Raw genomic sequence first — 23,581 nt, forward strand, 5'->3', positions numbered from 1 at the left:
ACCCATCACCAGCTGGGCAGACCTTGGCGGGTACCTTCTCGCCCGGCCATCTATAGTGGCGTTGGGTCCCCCACCAACGCCGTTCCCTTTTTATCCAGAGCCGGTCCGAATAACGCTGCCTTTGTGCTCCATCAAACCCCGAACGGTCGCCCCGGCTCGTACTGCTGCGCAAGGGCCACGTTTCTTGTCCCAAGGGACAGGAGACACAGGGCAGCTGCACCACGGAGATCCGCCACAACGCACGACACAAGGCACAAGTTATTTAGTTGTGTTATGAGCTTTTATTTAAAAAGCACATTTATACAGCAATAATTTCGCAGATACAAACTTTAACTTTGTATTCTACAAAAGTCTTTGAATATTCTTCTCTTTACAAAATGGAACATTACAAAAATACAGACAATTTAATATGTTTTTTTTTATACAAATGTCTCTAATTGTAGTTATTTTCATTAAAATATTACTACCACAGAACTACAATATTTTAGTCGACTATAAAAAAATTAATTCAATGCTTTTTTAAGCAGCAAAATGTAAATAACACAGGTCAGGACACAGTTTATAGTCATAGTGGATATATCTAAAATTGTTTCAGAAATAATATTTTACATAGTTAATTTTTAAGGTTTTATACATTATTTATATAATATTTATATATAAAAATCATAGCTTGCTATAGTTGAAATGATAGGACGGATTCTGTAGGAAGGATGTGCAAATGGCCATTCTGCGTGATTTGCGTGATCCCTTTTCGGAGGAGCTTTGTGCAAGGCCTGCCGCTGGTCTGCAAACCTCTGCCGTGGCTTTTCCAGCAGAAAGCCAACCACCTGTGGTTGCTGGGCAAAAAAAAAAGTATAAAAATAAAAATAAAAATCGCCCTTCGCTACCCGCACGCCCGGTTTCCCACCGGCGTAGCTAGCGGAGCGCTGGAGCCGGTGCCGCCGGAGCGGGGCGCGCCGGGGCCCCGACCGCGGGGCGGAGGGGATGCACACGCCGACTGCGCCCGGCTGGGACGTGCCGCCCAGCAGCCCGTCCCGAAACCGCCGGATCCGAGTTTCCCCGGGACTCAGTCCCGAGTCCGTCGTGCGAACGCATCTGCGACAGAGCAGCCGCTGCCCGCCGCCGAGGGGCCCCGGAAAGCCGCCGCGCGCTGCGGGGCCGGGAAGCGCAGGGATGCTCCGGTCCTCTAGGGCCGTTTGGAGCCACCGTGCCCGCCTGACATCTCAGGAGGGACAAACCATCGCCAGGAAGGGAGCCGGCACGAGGAGAGGCGGCAGCTAAGCGGGCGGCGGAGTTATCCCACCGCTCCGAGTGTCCCACGGCTGCTTGTTAGACCTGTGTAGTGTGGACAGGGACCCTCTGGAGATCTTGGACCGGGCAAGCTTCTTCTAAACTAAGTCACAGTATGGAATGGAGGAGGAAAAAAATAAACTAACATGAAAAAGAAAAAAAAGCAACTCTTATAAACCAATCCCAAATCTTGACTCAGTGCTGTTTCTTGTATATAGTGCTCTATAATTCAGCTGTGAGTTGTTTTCTTTGTTTTTTTTTTTCGCACAGGCATCGGAAATCTTCGTAGTAAAAAAACCCTAAGATGGCCAGCTTCACAAAACCGTTTAGTGTTCATTACGCTATGAACAATTTGGCGTTCACTACAACATGAACACTCAAACCAATTGCACATCCAGAACTCCGGCGCCTCTCTCGGCTTGTTCGGCTTTTCTGTTTCGCTTTGTTTGTTTTTTTTTTTTTTTGCTTCTCACCGTTGCTTTTGACTTAGTTGAACGCCCCCCCTTTCGTCCAAACGTCACAAGTTGAAAAGACCACAGAGTAAGACTTCACTGGTCGGGCAAAAAAGTCTCTCCCTACATTCTACTGTCTGATGAGATTTGAGAGCAGCAGGTAGTTGCTGTCAGCAGTCATTTTTGCAAAAAAAAAAATAAAAATAAAAAACAAATGGGATTGTTTCCGAGGTCTACACCATGTTGTGATGGTTATTCCGTTCAATGATGTCCACAGGCGAAAGGATCTCCTTCCGGATGGGGGGTGGAGGCAGGCAAGTCTTTATCTTGGGTTTGAAGAGATCTGAGACGTAAAACACCTGTAGAAACAATCGGAAAATGCAAGTTAGCCACACGGGGACACGCTTTGCTCCAAATGTGGCTTACAACTATGAATTTTATATACGAATTTTAATATATAGTTTTTATCTATTTTATATATACGGATTTTTAAAGTGCCACCACGCTTTTTGTGCTCTCAACCCCCTGCATGAGACACCAGATGCTGTGAAGTCCCCAGCGCCTGCCACCACCTCGCTGTGTGATACAGCGCAGGGCTCGGACCTCGCAAAACACAGCACAAGCCCCACCGCGAACAATTTCATTTACCACCGCGTGCAATGCACAAATCTCCACCGAAGCTGCTGAAAAGCCAGGAAAGGGCTACAGAGGCCGGGTTCAGACACAGTGACGGGGCTTCCCAAACCATGCAAAGGGGTTTGGGGATTTAATCGGTGCAGAATAATTCGTTCAGCCACACATCAGGTAGGCAATTAAAAGCCTTAAAAATCAAAGCTGTCTAAGAAAAGGGGAATTATCAGCAGCGAGTCAAAGGTGAGTGACACTCCTCCTGCTTTTCTCACCAAGCATCACCACGAAGCCAGGGGTTGGCCTGGATGCCTGCCTCCAGGCCCAAGTCTGCGGAGGGGAGGAGCTATTCCCGACTACTTTTTCTTAAATATCCCGTGATGTAAGCTTCTCCCGGATGGGAAAAAGCCGGCGCTCGACAATTTAGGGAGGCGGGAACACAATGCGAAACAAAGTGCTGGGAGGAAACTTCCACATCCTCCCTCGGCGGGCGCCGCGCGGTGCTTATCAGGGCTCCCGCATCGGTGCACCTTCTCCCTTGCCAACCTCAGCCCCGAGCCAGAAGGGAAAAGACTCAGACAGCGCCGAGCTCCTGGAGGCAGCAGAAAAGTGGCGAGGACTCCTCTCTTGGTAGCTGGTGCCAAAACCCCACCGCTTCCCTCATGCCATGGTGCATCTCCACCGACTGGCTCCGCGGCTCGGCTCAGACGTGGTTAAGATTGGGCAACTCGGGCACGGGGCGCTGCGGTGTTTCGCTTGAGCCGCGGCGATGGGAAGAGCAGCACGCAATGTTTAGGAGTTGCAGGAATTAGCAGCACGTTTGCATTTTCTTCTCCCGCGGTCCTTGGGTGCAACGTCCAAGCAGCAAAACAAACTGGGGAAAGGGCCAAGCTGCTCAGCTGAGTAATACGGATTAGGGCTGGATAGCAAGAAAGGGAGCAAAAAGCTTTCCCCCTCTCACCACTCCGTGTTTTCTAGCTATCCGGAGCCTTACGCAGCAGGTCTAGTCATCCTTGGAAGCAACTTTCTGGAGCTCCTATCAGAACTGGGCAGATAAGGAGCGGAGCCGCACAGCAGCAAACCTGCTATAAATGGCAATTTATTTCCACGGTTGCAACTGGGGAATCAGGAAGCGGAATTGTTATGCTTCAGCTTTTATTGCTGGGTGGAAAAGCACGGCAGGACCTGTCACACAAAACACATCCCTTGGTGTATACGCCGGTATCTGCGTGGCTAGGCGTCTCGTGGAGCTGAGAACGGGGCGCACAGGGCATCCGAGTGGCAGCGTCTGTGCCGGCAGAGCAAATCGCGAGCTTGAACCCGGCCTCCTGAAATCAGGGCTACGGCATCTCAGTGTAAAAGCACGTTTAACCTCTCTGGCAATGCTTCTCTTCTCAGTTGCTAATAACTGCAAAACCCCCACTCAGCTGGCTTTGAGTAACTCCGATGCCCTCTCTCTCACTTGCCCACCTCGGAGGGCTGCATTCAATCAAAAAGATGTCCGATTTCTGCACCGAGATAGCCGTGACGAATCAATTTGTGGGAAGAGATTGCTCAGCACAAGAAGCATATGAGGACTGCGCTGAGCCTGGCCCTAATTTTGGACAAGAATAAGTTACGGCAGAGTGTCATCCCAAGTATTTTAGCCTTTACTGTGCTGCTGACTGCTTCTCAGGCCTTAATTCAGAGACCAGGGAAGAGTTTTAATTTCTCTTTAAACTGTATTTCACTTTAACGTGGCTTGAGGTTACATAAACACTTATAGGTATCGTGAAACACGATCTTTTAGGGTTAAAACTGTGTTAAATCCTCTTAATGCTTGAACTGTTTAACACAAAAAAGGACTAATAAACGTGCAAAGTTTTTCACTTGGATTAGCTCCATTTCCTGTAGAAGGTGCTCTCCACCCATAAAGAAAACTTGACAGCAGAAGACTGGGAATGTGCTACACAAAGGCAGGCAATATCTTACATTTCCACTTAACAATTCCTCTTCACTATACTGAAGAAACCCCTAATCACATACAGAAAGGTTAAAAAAACTAATCTAACAAGAGCAACACCAAAAGGAATATGCCTCTTTTAACATTTTCCTCTCCATCAGAAGGGACATAAAGTACATGACACATAGTAGGCTGCCTACCACGCACATAAAAACTATCTCCATTTAAGAAATTCTCATCGTATTTCACCTTGGAACCAAGCAGAAATGTTTCATCAGCTGGAAGTGCTTGACACTAACGTCTTATGCTTGTTATTTCAGGCAGGGAAGGACAAACACGCCCGCTACAACACAATTTGGATCAAGCTCTGGCAACCCTTGGAGATGAATCCTACAGTGGGTTTCCACCAAAAATTACAGCCTGATAACTACTGCATTTTAACGGCCCTTGAACATCACGAGACCCAGCTCTCAAAGGCTTCTGCGTCACGGCGCAGCGTCACTCCCATGTGCCGAGTCCGAGCTCTCCGGACTCGTGTTGCAGATGGTGACAATGTTGTGATGGGGCCCGAAAGAGACCGAGCCCCAGGTCACCCCATAGCAGCATGCGATGCCCCTCCAGTGCCACACTTGTGAGTCCCCACTGATAACATGAAGAAACCCACCCAAAAATCGATCATGTGTAAGCAGTGGATGCAGAGCCCGATCCTGAGCCTAGGGTTGTGCCACCAGCCCCAAGCCCACGTTCAAGTCCTACATCTGAGCATCTTATTCTAACCCCGTCCAGAGCATCCGGAGCCCTGTTGTCTTGCAGAAGCTGCTGCTTTGATCAGAGATCGACAGCCTGGTCCGTGTTCCCGATACACTGCGCTTATCCCGCTCTCCAAGCATACTCCTAAAACTGCCTGACTACATGCACTTGGTGTCCAGACAAACCCACGTGATGCAAATTCAGGCACCTGAACCGAGCAAAAAGTGCTGTGCCGCTCTGCAAACTGCCCAAGGCCGTTCCTCCCCGGCGCTCCCCGCACGGACCTCGTGTTGCTTTAACTGACCGCTGGGATAGCAAAAGGTTTCCAGGGCTCCAAGAAACGCCCTGATGCTATTTGGATAACAGACAGAGCAACCGCAATGGTGTCGCTACTACAGGCACTACAGCAGCAAAGTTAAGAAGGAAAACACACATCTATACACACACACCCCTACACGTATTTCTTTAGGTTTCCCTCACTCCAAATGTGCAGCCCTGTATGCCTTAACGCGACATTGGCACTAGGCAATGGCAAAACCCAACTACTAACGCCCAGAGGGTTAATAACACTATCTAAAAGCTTCTTAACAATGACATTTGTGACTTGACTTTAGAATATTATCAGTGAGTGGGAAGTACCCAAATAATCTATTTTCTCTTCTTGCAAAATAAATCATTAATGAACTTCATGCCTTGCCTCCAGGTTGACTTTACTTTTAGATCAGTCAAAAAAAAAAAAAAAAAGAAAAGAAAACCACACACAGAAAAGACAGAAAGCAGTAAGCTTTCAAAATCTCGGTTTTGGGAGCTCGTACAGACGCATAAATTACCATAGCCCCCAGCCCCTTTGTTTCAGGGCAAGAGAGCCCCGCTGCAAGCAGCCCCGTCACTCCCCGACCCAGCGCCCCCCGCTCTGCCGACACTAAACATTTACATGTGTCACTTCGAGTTAAAGGACTGCGCAATCAGGTCACTCCTTTGAAAGCAAATTGCATGAGAACAAGCCAGGCAGCCACGGACAAGCAAGCATGGCTTTTGTTAACCATTTTCTCACGAGCCTTTTTGCTACATTAAAAAAAAAAAGCAAAATGTGAGGCATCCTGCCGCGCCGCAGCACAGCAAAGACACGGTCCCCGGTCCCTTGGGGATGGTTTTGGGCTGGAAAGCTGATTACTGCCGCTGGCGAGCGGGTCCCCCAGCGCTGCCCTACTAGCAGGGCCCTTTGCAGCAGGGAGCCTCGCCGAGCTGAGCGGGAAAAAACTCGGAAAGCGGCATTTTTCACTGAATATGCATTCATTAAGCGGGGGGGCAGGAGAAAGCGCCTCGCGCCCCGGCTGGCCGCGGCAGCTCCGTTACTCGCTGTGCCGGGGAGGGAGAGCGCGGGGGCAGCTGCCTGCAGCGCTCATCGCCGGGCTAACACAGCGCTCTGCTCTCCACTCTCAAAGGTGTGATAGCACTGCAGCCCGTGCTAGCTGCGGACTGAGGCCCTCGGTGCATGCTTGCAGGGTGCTGCGTGCTAGCTGGTATATCCCTGCCTTAGCAGCAATGCAATGTCTCGGGTTCAGCAGAGCTGTTAACCCAGGGGCGACGCTGTCCTGATGTTTCCACCCTGCACGCGAGTCAGTGCAATCCAGCAGCAGCTTTACACTCAGCAGAGTCCCTAAACATCCTATAGGGCCAGGGCAGACAGGATGCAGACCTTCGCTCTGACCCAGCCAAGCAGCTCCCAGCGCTCCCCGCTTGCTCCGTGCAACACCCTCCACCACCACCAAGAGCGATTTATTCACAGCATCTTCTGGGTTGCACGAGCTCTTAGCAGCGCGGGCTGGCACGAGGCGCCTGGATGTCCCCAGCGGCGATGCAATCCCTGCCTGCCTTCTCCCGGTTGCCTTCTCCTCCCGAGTTTTGCCCCTCTGTCCCCGCGACCAGTACTCACCACGCAGTAAGCCACCAGGGCTCCCTGTGCGAACCCCGCCAGCACGTCGGTGGGGTGGTGCTTGTGGTCGGAGACGCGGGACAGCCCCGTGTAAAACGCCATCATGACGAGCGTGAACTGGAGGAGGGGGCGAAGCAGGCGGGCGCCCTTCCACGTGAATCTGGCCTGCAGATAAAACTACGGGGAAGAGAGAGAAAGAAAAGTGAGTTCAGGGTCTCTCCGCCGCGAGTGCAGCAAAACAGCAGCAGCAGCAGGGCCCTGAACGGCTCCCAACACACACGCGCACACGCGGGGCCCCGATGCTCAAGGAAAGGGTAGTTAATATGCTAATGCCTCTATCCGATTTCCAGCGTTTGCCGGGGTGCCGAGCGCTGCCGGCACGCAAAATCCCGGGGCCGCGACTCGGCGAGGGAAAAGAAAACGACCTGACCCGAACGAGAAGAAGTCGCTCTGACGTCAAATGGATATTGTCCCCCCCGGCAGTTATCTGGGGCCGGTTTCCGCTGCAAGCGGCGGGCGCAACCTGCTTCCCAGGTTCCTGTGGGAACCGGGGAAACCGAACGGGAAGAGAGGACAGGAAAAGGGGAACCTCCTGCCCGCAAATCAAAGCCGCGCGGAGCCCGGCTGCCCGTGCCCTGCCGCGGAGCGAGGAAGCGCAGCCGGGGCGGGGGCGAGGATGCTGCCGGCAAGGAAGGCTGCAGGTCAGGGGGGCCGGGACCTGCCGGCACCCCCCAAATATAAACGAGAATCGAGCTCTCACCCGGTTCCCTGAAGCCCCAAGTAGCATGATAACACCATTTACCTATAAAAGCAGATATAATGAGAAAGCTGATAAGGGGGAACTGCTGCGCTAGCAGATTGAGGGCACCCATCTTGTTGCATAAATATTCTTTCTTTTGGAAAGAATATGAACGAGGCTCTTTAGAGAAAACAATGCATTGTGTCATTTAAATCAAGCAGATGCTTCAAATTATTGAGAAGTGTTCGCCCATTAGGACCGAAGAGAGCAGGACAGACCCAGCCTGGTGCTGGCTAATGCCCGTTGTGAGCCGGGCGAGTACATCTGCACAGGCAGCCACGGGCTGGGACGGGCGCCGCAGCCCCTCGCCACGCAAACTTGTCCCCGCAGTGCCCAGAAGGATCTGAAAATGATTTTAAAAGTGCCACTGCTGGAAAGGTGCTTTCCCTCCCCTGGCCACTTCTGAGCTCCAATGCTTCGTCCGCAAGATAAACCCCCCTGCACAGTCACTGAAGTGATCTAACAGCAGGTGCTTCTAGGTGATCTAACAGCAAACAGCGATGTGTTGCATTAGCAAGGAACTGTATCTCTACTCTGCAATGCTCAGGCTTCCTGAAATTTCACTGCCAGGGGATTTATTCAGCCAGTGATCTGCCACTGAGGATGAAGCACGCAGGCAGGATAGCGCTGGGATGCACTCGGGGAAGGTGGCGATGGGGAGGGAGGGCAGAGGGCCCTGATGAACCTGGATAAACCTCCTCAGTGCAACTACGTCCCTAGAGAAAACGGCATCTGCAGAGAGCAGCGTTTTTAAAGCAGGTGAAAGGTATAGAAGACGTTTCTACTGCCACAGGTGTGTGAGAGGAGACACCGGAGGGAGATGCTGCAATGACGACCTGTTATGCAAAAATCAAGTTCCAGTATGTTGCTGCAGAGCAAAATTAGCTGAGTGTTAGACCTTGCAAACTGTCCTCCTTAGTTTTGCCAGGAAGATCCGAGACCTGACGTCTTACTTTAGGCTTCAGGCTGTGTCCCATGAAATCCCTTGAGAAAGAGAATTTTCCAAGGTTTGCTGCTGGCCACTCTGACACGTGTCCCTTCTGCACTGTTTGATTCAGCAGGTCCCCCCAAATCCTCACATCCCACAAGCTAGGGCTAAATAGGCAAGTCAGAGGTGAGATAGCAAAGTATTAAGTAAAAATCAGCAATGAAACACTTAACACTGAATTTGGACAGACAATAAAGCAGATATTTTAGGGGATGAAGTGATGAAAAACCAGTTCCATCAGCAGGAGAAAGACCAATGCCCGACTCGCTTCAGATCTGTGCTTTGGGCAAACTGACTTATTAACTAAATTTGGCTCAGATTTTACCTTTTCTTTACAAACACTTACAAAACTGCCCTCCTTTCCCCCGATGAGCCTCTGCCCCAGAGTACTCTGGCACTGCCACACAGGTCACGCCGTCCCGCTCCGGGCACTGGCCAAAAGGGCAAACCTTGCGCGTGTTTGCATCGTGATGCCCCGCTCCCCTCCTTCCACCAACCTCGCAGGCGCTTTGTGACTCCTGAGCCCGGCTGAGATCAGCCCACGAGTTCAAAAGTCATCGGGAGTTGCGTACTGCCAGACTGCCAGACACACGGGGACGGTTTCCGTAAGGAAACTGGGCCACATGGTGCAAGGGCTGGTTGTTTTCCGACCCGCTCCTTCCAAAACACTGCTCTGAACTGCGTGTCTCCTGCATGCAGTTCTGTTTAGCCTCCTAAAAGGTGCACGAAGGCAGAGCGTGCTGCACTGCTCGTGTTGGGCAACACCTCGGTACCCTGTGCACCAGCATCTGCCTAACCCAGGAGACGTAAAAACCCCTACAAACAGGGCTTGTTTCAGACACGCTATAAACGTGAGGATCCACCACTGAATTCCTTTTTATTGCCACAATAAAAGAGCCTTGCAAAAGTTGCTCTGCAGCTCTCCATTCATAAGGAACGAAAACAAATGGATAACAGCACTTTCATATTCCACCAGCGCATTGTGAGGATAAAGTGTATCCTACACATGAGACTGCGCTCCAGGATGCCAGGAGCCCGTAAGTGATTTAAAGGTTTGACTCAGAGTGCTCGAAACTTTGTTTCTGCCCTTGGTGTGAAAGAAAAACCTAGCTAATAAGAGAAGATCAAAAAGCAAAAACCACAGGGGGCGGGGGGAACCGAAAAGGTCAGGATTTTCCTGGAACAGTAATTAGCACTATTACTGTGAAATGGGAAGTTCCTGGCAGTTTATCTGAAAACCTGCTTTTGAAACAGGCTGTGAGGAAATTACAATCGATCCCTGCGAAGCACTGCCAGGTTTTCACGGGAACCTGGGGATGGATGGAGTCCTGCCCGGGGGCGGGAGGACGAGCACGACCACAACCCGTGTTGTTCCCACTGCAGAACATCGCACAGCCACAAAAAGTCAGGAACACCGGACGGCACAAGCCTGCTGAACACGTGGATGAAACGAACTGCGACGATGTGCAGGAGGAGCCGTCTGGAGCTCCCATCCTCTGCCGGCTCCTGGCCGGAGCGTGCTACCACAGAGCAGAGGGCTTGAGGGACACCACGTGGCCCTTCCCCTGCCAGGGGACTTCCGCAGCATCAGGTCACCGTCGGCCTCCAAGGGGTTTTCTACCACCTGTGGATCCCACCCTACTTCGCACCCTGCCCACCACGAGGCTGACCTCCCGCAACCACGTCCTTTCCCCATTGCTGAGATCTGCTTCTCGGAAATGGTTGGCCTTAGCGTGTTTCTCCAACTGTAATATTTGGACTTGACCTGAAGTTTCCTCCTTCTCCACCCCCATCTGCAAGTGGAGTGGTACCCAGGAGCGTTACTGGGGCAAAATCCCTCCAACCCAACCTCACCCCTGGTGTAAGACCCTGCCTTGGCTGGGCAAAATCAGCAAGATGCTTTTAGCATCGAGGTGGTGGGCTGGCAAGGACAAGAGAAGAGCAAAGAGCTCCCCATGATGCAAGGAAACCCTGTTTGCCTGTCCCTTCCCTTTGCCAACTGGATCATCTCAAACCGAACCACTGGTGCTTCACCAGAGGTGAGCAGGTCAGCCCGTGTCCCACCGAAATCCCAGCCTTCTCGGTGGAGCCCGGCTTGAACCCACCCCACGAAGAAGCATCCATGACGGCCGCTCACACACGTGGCCACAGGTGGGACAGGGTAAGGTCTTTTGGGGCAATCTCAGCTCACCTGGCATGCAAGGCACAGAAAACAAAACCCGCTCTGTGAACCAAACACGAGGCGCATCAACACCCCCAGCTAAACACACGGCTCCTGGGTAGCAGCTCATCGTATTCCCCTCCGTGGGAATATTATGACCAACTTGGCAGCACAGCTCTGCTCCGGCCCCTGATGTAATTCCATTTTATTCACTAACTGAGGTCATCACAGTCCATGAACACCGAAGAGTTTCCTTTGTGCAGGCGCCTCATAATTCAACATTATCAGGACCTTACCTGCTCTTCACAAGTTCACCCCTATACCTCGACTTCAGCGGGAAACCCCAACAGGAAACCTCACCAAAAGACACAAAACCCGGCAACATCTGTCATTCTTTACATAAATCAGCAGAACACACTAAAACCTAGTCTGATCTGAAGTCTCCAACTTCACCCAGCAACCCGCACTAAATCCAGAAGCTGCCCTGCTTCGCTCCCTGAATTCACCAGCGCTGGTAGGGGCATGGATGAGCCTTTCAGGACGATGCATCTTCTGTGCAGCTATCTGTGATTTCAGGGCACTGAGTGCTATAAAAAAGTCAGCATTAGGGTCTCGTGGGCTTGGCTGGAGTGAAGGACGCCCACCACGGTGTGCTGAAGACTCCCCGTTTAAAGGCAGGCGATGCCACGAAACAGGGCCAGGTCCAGAGGGCTGTGCACGAGGCGCGCTTGCCTACCTCCTCCTTCCGCAGCCTGCTATAAATATGCATGACGGCTTCGCGCAGCCAAGGAGCAACAAAGCAAGGAAAATTAAGACAAAGAGGATTACCCAAGTGTAATTTCCCCTTTTAAATTTTTATACAAAAGGCCTGATGTTAATTAGGCATTGCTGGTGACAAGAAGACTGCAGGAAAATTGCAGCCCTCAAGTCTCAGTGTTTATAAGTAAATCCCAGGAGATTTTACTGCGTTGTAAGTGCCTTTCTGTGCAACTTCTCCCCTAAAGCACTCTGGCACTTGGCATGCGCTCACATTTCTGCATCGGGAGCCAGTGGCCAAACCGCTTCTCCCGACCGGCTGCTCCACCGCTTTGGTGCACAGCGGAGAAAGCCTAACCCTGTACTGCACGGAGGATCCCGCACACCGCCTGTCGCCTGCGGGAGCATCAGAAAACGATAGGCTATGGGGTTTTTTCCCTGCTCAGCGCAGGCACAGCCCCAGAGGGTTTTCCATCGAGGAAGCCCAGAAGATCTGTCCCCCTGCCCCAAAGGAGCCAGCAGAGCAGGTCCCCGTGCATGGCCAGGCATCCCGCTCGGCTTCCCAAAAAGGACCGGGAGTGGCATCGCTTAAAAAACGCCCCAGGGACATCGCGCCCTGAAGGACAACCCGAACATCGCCAAGAGCCCTCGCCGCTTCCCAACGGCGGGCTCGAAAGCGGCCCGGAAAGCAGGGCCGCCTCCGCCGACCGGCTGCACGGCTCCTCGGAAATCAATAAACGACCGCCCCAGCCCCGCGCGGCGCAGGCGACGGCCTCCAAACTCGGCTCGGAAAGTCTCGCAAAGCCCCGCGGCTGCGATCTCTGCGCAGCATCACCGCGGCGGCTCCGGCACGGCGGCCAGTGCATGTCCTGGCTGCGGGGGCCCCTCTCGGCCCCCGCGCACGCGCCAGAAGGTGATGTGGTGCAAGCGGTGATTTTTGTTGGTGGAGAGAAAACACCCCCCAAACAGCCTGAAGAGCTTCGTAATTAAATTAGAGAAACGGCCTGCAGCCCAGGGCAGGAGAAATCCAGGGATTAACAAGCAGGAGGGAGCAGGGGTAATTTATCTTTCCAGAGGGCAAAGTAAAGGAGCGGGGGGCAGTGCTGCGCATAGATAAATAGAAGTTGATGTTTAATGTTTTGCTAAGCGCAGTGCTGTTTCTTTGCTTTCCAGGCTGAGGTTACAGCAGATACGGGGGCCACAAATCTTTAAAAGAACACAAAACTTTTTTGGTTTTTTTTTTTTTTTGCACAAATCACTATCCAAATGGCCTTTCCAGCGGAGCTCGCTGGAGGTCCACCCAGAGCCACCAGCAGCCCAGGGCAGGAAGCCCCTTGGCATGCCGCGCTGCTCCGAGCCCAGCGCAGGAAGGGCAGAGCCCTTTATTCACCGACGAAGGGAAGCGAGCGCATCCATCGCGTGCTGCGGCAATGCTCCGGCCCGCCCCACGCTCTCCCCGATGAGCAAAACCGCACGAGTCATCTGCGGATGTGACCGCAGCCATAAGCCATCTAGCTCAGCTCCAACCTCGGCAGCCGCTACCCCAAATCACGCCGCGGAGCATCCCCCGGACCCGCCGGCCGCAACGGGCTGGCTCTGGCTTTTCCCCTCTTTGCTGCTGGATGTGGGGAGCCCTTCGGAGGGAGGCAGGGTGAATCGGATGGGTCTCAAACAAAGCTGAGGTTACTTACCACCAAGTAAAGCATGGTGTAGAGGGAGAAGGACGCGTGCCCCGAGAAGAAGGACTTCCTGCAAAACAAAGAACCGCCGCTATATTATAACGCTATGACACTCGACGCGGTACGGCAGCTTGTCTGCTGCTGCCGAAGGCAGAGGCATGGAGGGAACTGCAGCCCCCAACGGCCGGGGCCGCGCAGCCCCTGCTATCCGCCCTGCTGGTGCCCGGGGCAGAGGAGGAGAGGACGGGCAGGATGTGTGCATTGTTCCTGCCTTCCTGGCCCGGCCGTGGGACAGCGTCGCTACGCCAGGACAGCCCGATAACTCATCGGCTAGCCGCAAACAGCCAGGAAATCGTAAGGAAAAGAAGAGGCAGCCCTTCTGCAGCCGCCCGGCAAAGCGCGCCCGGGAAACGGCAGCGTTAAGCATCCGATGCAGCGGCTGCAGGGCTCGGGAGGAAGGCGCTGGCGGCTCTTCCTCGGCGGCATCCCCACAGAATAAAACCCGGCCGCTCCGCTCCGCGTGGAAGTCCGAGCCGCTCACCGTTAATTCGGCTCTCCCGGTGAATTCCCACATTGAGCAACAGCTTGTGAAACAATAGCATAGGAGTAAACAGAGAGGAAAAGCAGGATTATTCAGCAGAGCTTGGCAGCTCCACGGGGAAGCTGCCCAGCACTGGTGGATGAAGTTACAGCCTTCCCAGAGAAAGAAGTATTCAAACGATCTACTGCTGGCAGAAAAACCCTGAGAAATATGTTGTGCGATACACCATTTTGGCAGCAGCAGCAAATCTTTTTTTTCTTTTTTTTTTTTCTCGCTTCTTACTGCAAAACATCGAGAAAGGGCTCTCACCTGGCTTCCTGGACCTTGCTGTCGCTTCCCCTGCAGGTGTAGTTCTGGATGTAAACTCCCTTAGCGCAGTTGATCGTCGAGAAATCGAGATCGCAAACGTCCAGGAAATGAGGGCGCAAGCGGCCCACGGACACTTTGGCAATGTCTGTGAAGGACTGGCTGATGGCACAGCCGAAAACGAAGCAGCCCACTTGCTTGTAGAGCGCTGCCACGTACGGGTTCTGGATGAAGGACCGCGACTTCTCCTTCAGGTAGTGGATCCGGTAGAGCTCTCCCGTTATGATCTGGTGGGGAAACACCGGAGAGACGGGCATAGGGTTAGAGAGCAGGAAAGATGCTGTGTGCAGCCATGCATGGGGGACAAACGCCCAGCTGAGACGGCAAGACAAACATCTGCCACTAAGCAAGCCGCAAGATCCCAACCTCAGGCTTAAACGGGCTGGTTAATGACTTGTCAGCTGAAAGCCAGAATCGCATCTCACACAGAAGGCAAACAACTTTCTGAACAATACATATTTATCCATAAATCCCTTCTTGAATGTCAGCTCAAAGGAGATAGGTGCAATCGGCCTGTAAAGGAGCTCCGAGATGTCATTACCCTTGGGCTGGCAATAGATAGCATCTCAGGTGCAACCCCGGCTACAACTGACATGCTTCTGCAGGAGCCGGGAGCCCTGCACGAGCAGGTCTTCCCCAGGCACCTCGGTCCCCATGGCCCTGCCCTCCTTCCCCAAACAGGCACCCAAATAAACTGGTTTCACGCTTTTTGTCCGTAGGCTCAGTGCAGCCCACACGAACCACCTCACCAGGGCACAAAAACATGGGCGTCCTTGCAACAGGACGGCTGCCGCATGGACACTGCAGCTCAGCTGACCTCTTCAGATGGAGAAGACCATCGAAGAGCAGCTCCCGGCAAGGTTGGCCTGCGAGAGACTGCAGACACCACCGCTCTCCCTAACGCTAAACCACAGCCAAGTTCAAGCATCCTTTTAGCGTGCATGCATGATGGCGGGACAGAAAAACATTCTCCTTTCCTAACCGGTTGCTGCATGAAGCTGGCTGCCCGTTCCCAGCAGCAAGGGAAGTAACAGGACCCCACATCAACCTCCAGTTTGCACAAAAGAGGTGCCCCAGATCTATAGCAGTGTAATGGAAATACAAATTCACCCTAAAAAAGATAAAGAATCAGTGTTTGTTTGGGAAAGAGGGGCCAGAGCCCTTGTGGCAAATTGTTTTTGGGGGAAAAAAAAATCAAACAACTTCAGAGCCTTATTATCTTCCTCCCTAAAAACAACAACAGAGCAAGGCTCAGAAACCCCCAAGGTTTTCAGGTTCTGGCCCCAAATTTGCAGCCACCAGACCCAGGTTGAACAGTGCAAAGCCTTCATAAACGCCAGGTATTTCTGGGAATTTCAAGGGGTCTCACAGTTGCTCAGCAGCAAATTATGTATTTCGCGTGCCCCTTACGGGGGTGTTGGGTCCTGACAACGGTGCCATAAATCTCCGTTATGAACCAGAGGGCCCGGCTCCTTGTAATCCTAACTCTTAAAAGGCCGTTTAATGAAAATCAGGCTGTGAAATGAAGTCCAAATGTCTCACCTCTCCGAGAGAGGCAAAGGCTTAAATTGTTCTCGGGCGCGTTACGCACCTACTTTTTGAGCTCCCGATTTACAGCTTTAGGATTTCATTCATTACTTTAAATGTTTTTCTACCTGAGCAGTAAAAGGAGGCGTTTTTTTTTTTCCTGCCGCCCCCTGGTCCCTGCCCCCTTGGCTGCTCCAGCCGCAAGGACGGCGATATGAAATTTAACTGTCAGGAAAAACGCCTTCATGTTAAGCCCCTTCTGAAACAGCCAGCAATACCCCTCCCCGCGTGGCAGCCCGCCAGCTGCAGGCAGGAGACACGGCTCCCCTGCCTACCTTTTTAAAAGCTTGGCACAACATTTGGAAAGCCATAAACTGGAAAAGCACGGCAATTAGACTAAGAGGAGATGAAACCGTATCATTGTTTGAACTCTCTAGTACCGCGGCTTGAAAAACAAAGGTTGACCCAGAGCAGCTGAAACTACAGCGGGGCCGGCTTTATCGGAGGGAGACACAACTACAATAATAAAAAATAAAGACCAAGCCAGAGCTTCCCCGAGCATGTTTTGCACAGAAATGTGCTGGGTGGCTGCGCTGCCACCCAAGCTTTGCAAGTCACAGCTAGGATTTGCTTCTCAAGAGAGTCTGGTCTGGACCAAGCACCGTTCGGAGACCTGCAGCTACCCCGATCCAGGGTATTTATAATCCTTGCAAGATCCAAAGACTGTGTAGATGATGGTTTATCTCCATTTTGGACTATCTTCAAATACAAGCTGCCAGCCAGGAAATATATTTGCATGAGAGAGGCCGGTCCTCCTGCCTGGCTGCCGTTCCCGCATCTCGTTGGGCTTGCTGGTCTATCCGGCGCAGCGTGAACATCCCCGTGGGCCACCACCATGTGCACCGAGAAGGCTGCACAGCCGCCCACCGCAGCCTCCCGAAAGCTCGGGTGCCTAAAATCACATGAGAAGAGCTACACGGCTCAAAATGTGTGGCTTTTGCAGAGAGAAAAAACAAACTGAAACGAGGATGGCATCTGAAACCTGCCCATATTGTTCAGAGTTCCCAAACAGATGCACTTAAACCCAAGGCCCTTGGCTGGTGGAAGACGTGACCATTTTAAACAGGGACCAACAAAAGTCTGGGGATTAATATTTTTCTCTCCCCGTTGGTGGTCTTGGTAATTGCACACACGTAGCAGATTGTAAATTGGAGACTTCATTCCCTCACTAACACAACGCTGGGCAGCCATGAGCCCTCCCCACTTAGTTATAACCATGGCTCAACCTTAATGAGAAGCTAAAATTGGGCAAATTTGGTTTTTGGCAATGCTATCCCTGATAAAACATGGCACGGAAAATCTAATGCAGCACAGATGGGCACAAACTAAAAATGCATCCAGAGAAAGTAAGTCTTAGAGATATTAAGCTCTTCTTCTGCCTTGTGTCTCTGGCAAGTCATTTTTCTGGGACCTCTGCAGTGCCTATATGAAGTGTGTAATTCCCAGAGGGAACTGTCAGCAGCACTTAAAGACGGTCATTAGTGAGAGGCCAACACCAAACTTTTTTCTGTTGACACATGCCTTTTTCAGATTTGTGCTCCTCATGCCTATTTCTTCATTCTTGTAAGTCATCGTCAGTGATCCAATTAGCCTGTAATTACTTTTCGAATCTTTCTAATCAGTTAGGTCTCTGGTGTATTGTTCGGTGTGTCTAATCACATTGAAGCGTATCGCCCTTAACTGTAAAACATTTAGCTAATCCAGTTATGTAACTTTGATCGTCTAGGAAATTAATTTTCTTGGGTATTTTTCTGTACGCTTTCATGATCCGTCAAAGACGCAGACCTGGTGCTGAGCAGCAGCAATATGGGTGAAGAGGTTCACAAAGTGGAGAAGAGCACCTTCTGCCCTGAGGTCACGGGTCCAGACCCAAGCCCTAGCTGGAAAACCCTGGCGGTCGTTACCATCTCGAGGTTGCTCAGCGGCCTGGGAGCAAATACGTCCGCGGGGGCTTGAGATCAAAGAGTGCAACGGGGTGGGATGGCAGAAAGCTCCCCAGGGATCTGCGTGGCGGCTACGCTGTGGTCCTCCACAGAGGGTGCATCGGAGGCAATGGCCACCCCTACGCACGGCCAGGCCAGGAACTGGCCCGTTGGCTCTCCGCTACACGCTTACGAGCTGGCGAGCACGCAAAAGCCAATGGTCTACAGCATGGCCATCCTGGGGACAGTCAACACTCCTCCGCGCCCCACACGGTCACATTAAACATCTCCCAACAGCAAAAGCATTTAAGAGAGATGTGAGAGCACAAAGTCCAGGGGCAGGAGCCTCTCAAGGGTCATCTGCATGCATAATGGCAAAGAGGGAAATTTGCCTTAAATCAGTAAACATGTAGGTTTTAAAAAGAAATGCATATCCTCTTATGCCCTGGTAGAGGCAAAGGTCTCAGCCTCTGCTGTTTACTTAACAAGAACTCCGGGTGTCTTCGAGCCATTTAAAACATGACCTGGACCTTTCACTCTGGCCTAGACTGCCAATGACGCCATTTAAAGCAAGGGTGTGAAATTTTGGCTTCACTGTCCAAAATCCCATCTCCCTGGAAGTCCTCATGCTGCTGTCCTGCCTTTGAAAGGCAAACGTCTTGAGTGAAGGGAGAGGAATCAGTGCTTTGTGGATTTGGAAGGAATTCCTATTATGCTACAATAATTCTGGTATCTGGGTTACAACTGAAAAAGAGGTCAGACTGACTTGAATTTTCCATACATCCTGCCATAGCAAAGAACTCTGTTCCTTCAATTCCTTGTTAGCTATTTGTATCACTCAACAGCAAATCATCGAGCTTTTGAATTTACCTTATTAAGTTACATTTGTTGTGGGCACAGCGAAACCAGTACAGAAACATCTAATTCTTTGGGGGATTTTCTTTTCCTTTTAATTGACCTGCTATTTCATGGTAGAAAGCTGATGGATGCAAGAGGCAGCTGATTATGTTTCCAGCTTCGGTTCCAACTCCTGTATTTGCCACTGCCTCATTAGTGATCAGAAGCCCACTCTGCACGGAGTCGCAATGACGACAGGTCAGGCAGTAATGCGAAAATGAGAGGCTTTTTCATTTTATTTTTATGGCTTTTCCACACTCGGGGGTAATTCACCTGCAGGGTAAAAATTCTTCTGTTTATAGATTTGGGGGTTTTGTCGCCCGCCGAGGTTTGTTCGGAGGAGGGAGGGGAACAAGGCCGTGTCGGGGACCGCTTTTGCTAGGTGGATATGTTGGGTGAGGAAACGGCGCGGAGATCAACGCAGCCTGACCCTGCTCCGCCTGCGCGGAGACCATTTCCACGGAAAGAACCAGGACGAAGCCGAAAAGGCAGAGGAGGATTCGGCCCCGGGTTGGGTAGACCGAAGCGCTGACACGTGCAGAGATGCGCTGGGCTCCCCGGGAAGCCCCGGCAGCCTCCGTCCGCGCTCCCGGGCACGCGCGTGCTCCCACCCGCGACGGCCACCTGCATCCTGCGCGATCCTGCACGCGGCAAGCGGGGACGCAGCTGCCGTAGGGGCAGAGGGGAAGGCACCCGGGTTATTTACGGCTTGAGTCAGCAACGTGGGTGTGACAGGGTACTGCCAACGCAGGCACCGTGCCGTGCTGGGACAGCTATTGGCCATGGCATCGCTCCTACAAGAAAGGATGAGAGCAAAGAGGGGCAAAAAAGTGCTTTGGACCGCCACGTTTTCAGAAAAAACAAGAGGGAGGCAGCTTTGACAGCGTGTTTCGGGAAACACCTGCGCTGTGCTGGCAGCAGGTGGGAAGGGAAATGTAGGTACTTTTCATGAAGCAATCCTGGGGAAATCCCTCTTTCGATGGAAGCGTTTCAACAGCGCTCAGAGGACAACTCCTTCACCCTGCCTGAGCACGGGACGTTTGCTAGTGCAAAGCCACCTTTTTAAAGCCCAGGTGGGGTCGAGGGCCTGGGTCTCTCACCCACCGCAGGTCAGAGCACCCATCACGTAAGTCATGCCGGCCAGCAGCGGCGTGCAGAAGCCTACAGCTGCGCAGAGGTCCCAAGCGGGGACACAGAGCCAGGGACGTATCGCCCCAAACCGGCCTCCCCATGGGTGTCCCCAGCAGGGCGGCTGCACTCAGGACACGGGCAGTGACGGGTCTGCCACGTTCAGGAGACCTATTGGCCTTATTTTTCAACGGCGGACTGACCTTCACCTCCTGATGTCCTGTCTGCGTTTGCTGACAGTGGCACGGAGCCCTACGCAGGTGCCTTCGCCAGCGCTCGGGCTGCTGACCAGCGGGCGACGTGGCTGTCCGTCTGCGCATTTTCATAGAGAACATCAGGAAATGGCTTCTCAGGGCCACGGACTCAGTTCAGCTTTTTGGCTGAAATAGAAAGCCCTCACCACGCAACCATTTCCCAGCGCAGTGAGAAGACGCTGGGAAGGTGGCATATTAACTACTACTTTTTACAGTCAGGGCCATGGGAATATGCTCCCCCCAGGAGGTTTGAACCGCCTTTATAAATATAGCTGTAATATACTGTCTTAAAATCTACTAGTAACCTGTGAAACTTCTCCAGGCATTGGTTAGCTGCAAAGATGCATCTTTTTTTTTTAAGCCTTACAAAATAGGCAAATACCAGGAGTTATTTGAATAGGGACAAACCATGCCAAGTCCTTACTGACACTCAAGCCTTTCTGCCTCTATGCTGAATTACTACTGGAGGGTGAAAAGGCTCCCGTGTCGTGGAGCTCCCGGACTTGCCCAAACAGCTTTGGGCCTGTTTGTGTGCTTCAACAGTAATCTCATTCCTTCCATCGCAAGCTTTCGTTAGCAAACGTTTACAGCGTTGTGCCCAGGCAGAAGTCAGATAATAGCACGGCAGACGCACACCTCCGAAGACCGGGCGGACACATCGGCAAGACGGTTAAACTCCCAGCGCTGACAGTCCGATAGAGAACAGACCGCTCTGCCGTCCCGCTCTACTTGCCAGTGAAAACCTTGACTTCAAGAGGAGCATAATGCCATACAGGCCTTTTAGCATCTCTCCTCTGACTACCCAGCTCTACTGTGGCCTCAGAGCTAGGGAAGTCTCCTGCAGCGATCAGAGGTAGTCGGCCACCCTGAACTGCAATGAGTTTCTCATCATCAGTTCGTCTCACAGGGATCAAAGAGCTTTGGGACCACCTCTGGCTGGTGACCTGATCAGCCAAGCTAAAGGTGGAAAGCTCTGTGTCTTAGGGTTGACCCCTAAGTCATCTCTTCCTGGGGTGGATACGGGCTTTTTCAGTCGTTCAAAGCATAGTCCTAGCAGATCCTTACAAATGCACGTCGGAGAGGAACATTTCAAACGCAGTGCTTTGGTACAAGCCACCAAGCTGTCTGCGTTTCAGTGAGCTGGGAAAGCCCACGTTGGTGCTAGCGGCTTAGGGAGCTGACAAAAAGACCGTGGGGACACCCAAGAGAGGTGGACTCGGAGGCAGTACTTACGGCGAGGATAGTAATGAGGATGCCCGCAGCACACAGCACTGCATCGTTGATTGTCTCCATCGTTTTCAGAGGGTACTTGATACTGTCATCGTCGCAGTAAAAGCCCCGCTGGTAGGGTTGGATTGTGCTCGTTTCAATGATCAGGAAGGGCAATCCAGCTAGAAAGAAGGGGAGACAAGGACAAAACGCATCAGTGACACAGGTAAATACGAACACCCTCCAGCAGAAAAAAAAAATCTAACTAGAAAAACCCTCGCAAACAAGGCAGCACCATTCTTCATGCTTTTCTTTTCATATTGGTATCTTTCCAAAGGGAATAGCTTTGGGATTTGTTTTTCCCAGTTTCTCTTGCAAGGGAAAAAGGATCTCTTCTGTTATGGTTATCATGTGTCTGTGCTGCCTGGTTTGAGTTAAGCCTTGCGCGTTGCAAATATTAACTTACAGGAACGGACACCGAAAGCAGTCCCTCTGCAAAAAGCCATGAAAACGAATAATGCACTTTTCTCTGCCAAGGGCTCGACGCTCTGAGCCCAGCGGGGCTGCAGGAGCACGAGCTGGGTCCACGAACAGTGCAGCATTGAGTACCGGGCCAGCTTTTCCCACCCGACTGGCCCAGCTAGACTCACGCCACACTACTTTAACACCTCTGAACCCTTTTCTCTGCTCTCTCCTCGCTATATTTGCAGGGTGTGTGTATATATTTGTATCTTAAGGGAATTCTAATGCCATAAGACTACGAGCTATAAACACCAGCAGAACAGCCGCTCTTGACTTATTTGCCCAAACGTGGGCTGAGCACGCACTCTGTCACCCATCCACCACAGCTGCTGACGCCCCACTGGAGTCCGTTTGGCTCCTATCATGTTAAGACCATGCGAAATCTGTTTTAAAACACTGTGTGCTAACCCTGTGCACCAGAGACCTTCATTTCCACACCTCAGCAGGAATTTTGCACCAGGCACGCAGCAGAGCTGGTCAAAAACACTGGTTAGGACACGCTATGGAGGGGAGGCTCCATCTTCTTCTGTTTTGGAGAAATGCAGCATCACCTCCAGCTTAGAAGAGCAGCGCTGAGGTATTTTCCTGCACAACGTTCCCAGCACGATGCGGGCTGGGCACACGCATGCTCTGTGCCTCAGTTTCCCCGTCCATCTTTGCTGCCAGGCTCATCACCAAGAGAAGCAGCACATCCCCGCCAAAACAATCCCCCAAACTCTCTGAAACCCATTCACAAGCCACGACTTAGAGGAAACTCTCCTCCCACCCGTGCAATGGCAGCCAGGTAAGAGGAAACAAGCACACCAAGCAAAACACAAAAAACGTAAGCCACGTCAGCTGGGAGATCAGGGGGACCTCATTTCGGCGAGCAGAGCAGAGCGGTTCACGCTGTCATTTGGCCAAAACAACAGGTCTCACGCCTAGATTCTACAAAAAGTGCTAGGAAATATTTGTTGACCTCTGACTTGCTTAAGCATCGGTGTTTTTGTTTTCACATCTAGAGCAGCAGTAGAGCAGAGTTTTTCTCTTTTAAAATTACAAGGGAAGGGCTGTTAGGTTTTGTGAACTTGCCACAGTGTGGTTTTAGTGATCGTGCTCAGCTATACGTAATTAGCAAAGGTATCATGCAGAGAACTAAAAAGCTGAGTGTCATCAAAACAATTTTCCTCGTCTGCATGCAAACAAGGTTTTGCATTTTACTTTGTGCAAATCATTTTGGCACCTTTTGCTGCACTTCTTCCAATAGGATTTTCTAATCCAGGATTACTAGGGGTTTGTTGTTGTTGTTAGTCTTTACAAAAAGGACAGTCCCCACTATCCATCCCCCCTCCACATGAGCAGAGGTATCCCGCGCAGACGCGAACTCTCCCCTCGGTTGGTACCTGACCTGCTGCAGATACCTCTGTAACGACTCTGGCAACGGGTTAATTAAAAGCCCCGAATCCTGCGCTGCTCGGAGGGGCGGATCGCTTCACAACGCACACGGGAAGCCAAATCAAGGTTGCAGAGCTGCCTGCTCTGCTCACGTTTTGCAAATAAAATCAGACATCTCATGTGAATCCAGTTGATCTTCATTCCACTATTTAACCGTTTTGATACGTAGCCAGTTTGGCCCTGAAAAGTGCCTCTTATGCCAGCAATATGATATTAATAGGCCACTTAAAAAATCCTTAGCTTCCCAGTGAAAAATTGCAGTAGAAAAGCTAACGCTGCTCAGCGCGATCCAATTTCACATCCACTTGAAGCGGCAGCGTAACGGCCGAACTTGGGGAATA

At 51.7% G+C, this 23,581-nt stretch overlaps 1 protein-coding gene across 1 annotated transcript in view; it reads right to left on the bottom strand.

Moving 5' to 3' along the window:
• Positions 1-258: 258 nt before the first annotated feature.
• Positions 259-23,581, bottom strand: part of PLPP3 (phospholipid phosphatase 3) — a 44,956-nt gene continuing 21,633 nt past the window's right edge. The window contains exons 2-6 of the mRNA XM_026105227.2: positions 21,309-21,466; positions 14,231-14,514; positions 13,393-13,450; positions 6,998-7,174; positions 259-2,101 (exon numbers count right to left, since the gene is read on the bottom strand). Coding sequence (XP_025961012.1) covers positions 1,976-2,101; positions 6,998-7,174; positions 13,393-13,450; positions 14,231-14,514; positions 21,309-21,466 — 803 coding nt within the window. The 3' untranslated portion in view covers positions 259-1,975. The remainder of the gene's footprint in view (positions 2,102-6,997; positions 7,175-13,392; positions 13,451-14,230; positions 14,515-21,308; positions 21,467-23,581) is intronic.

Source organism: Dromaius novaehollandiae, chromosome 8, assembly GCF_036370855.1.
Source record: "Dromaius novaehollandiae isolate bDroNov1 chromosome 8, bDroNov1.hap1, whole genome shotgun sequence".
Lineage (NCBI taxonomy): Eukaryota > Metazoa > Chordata > Aves > Casuariiformes > Dromaiidae > Dromaius > Dromaius novaehollandiae.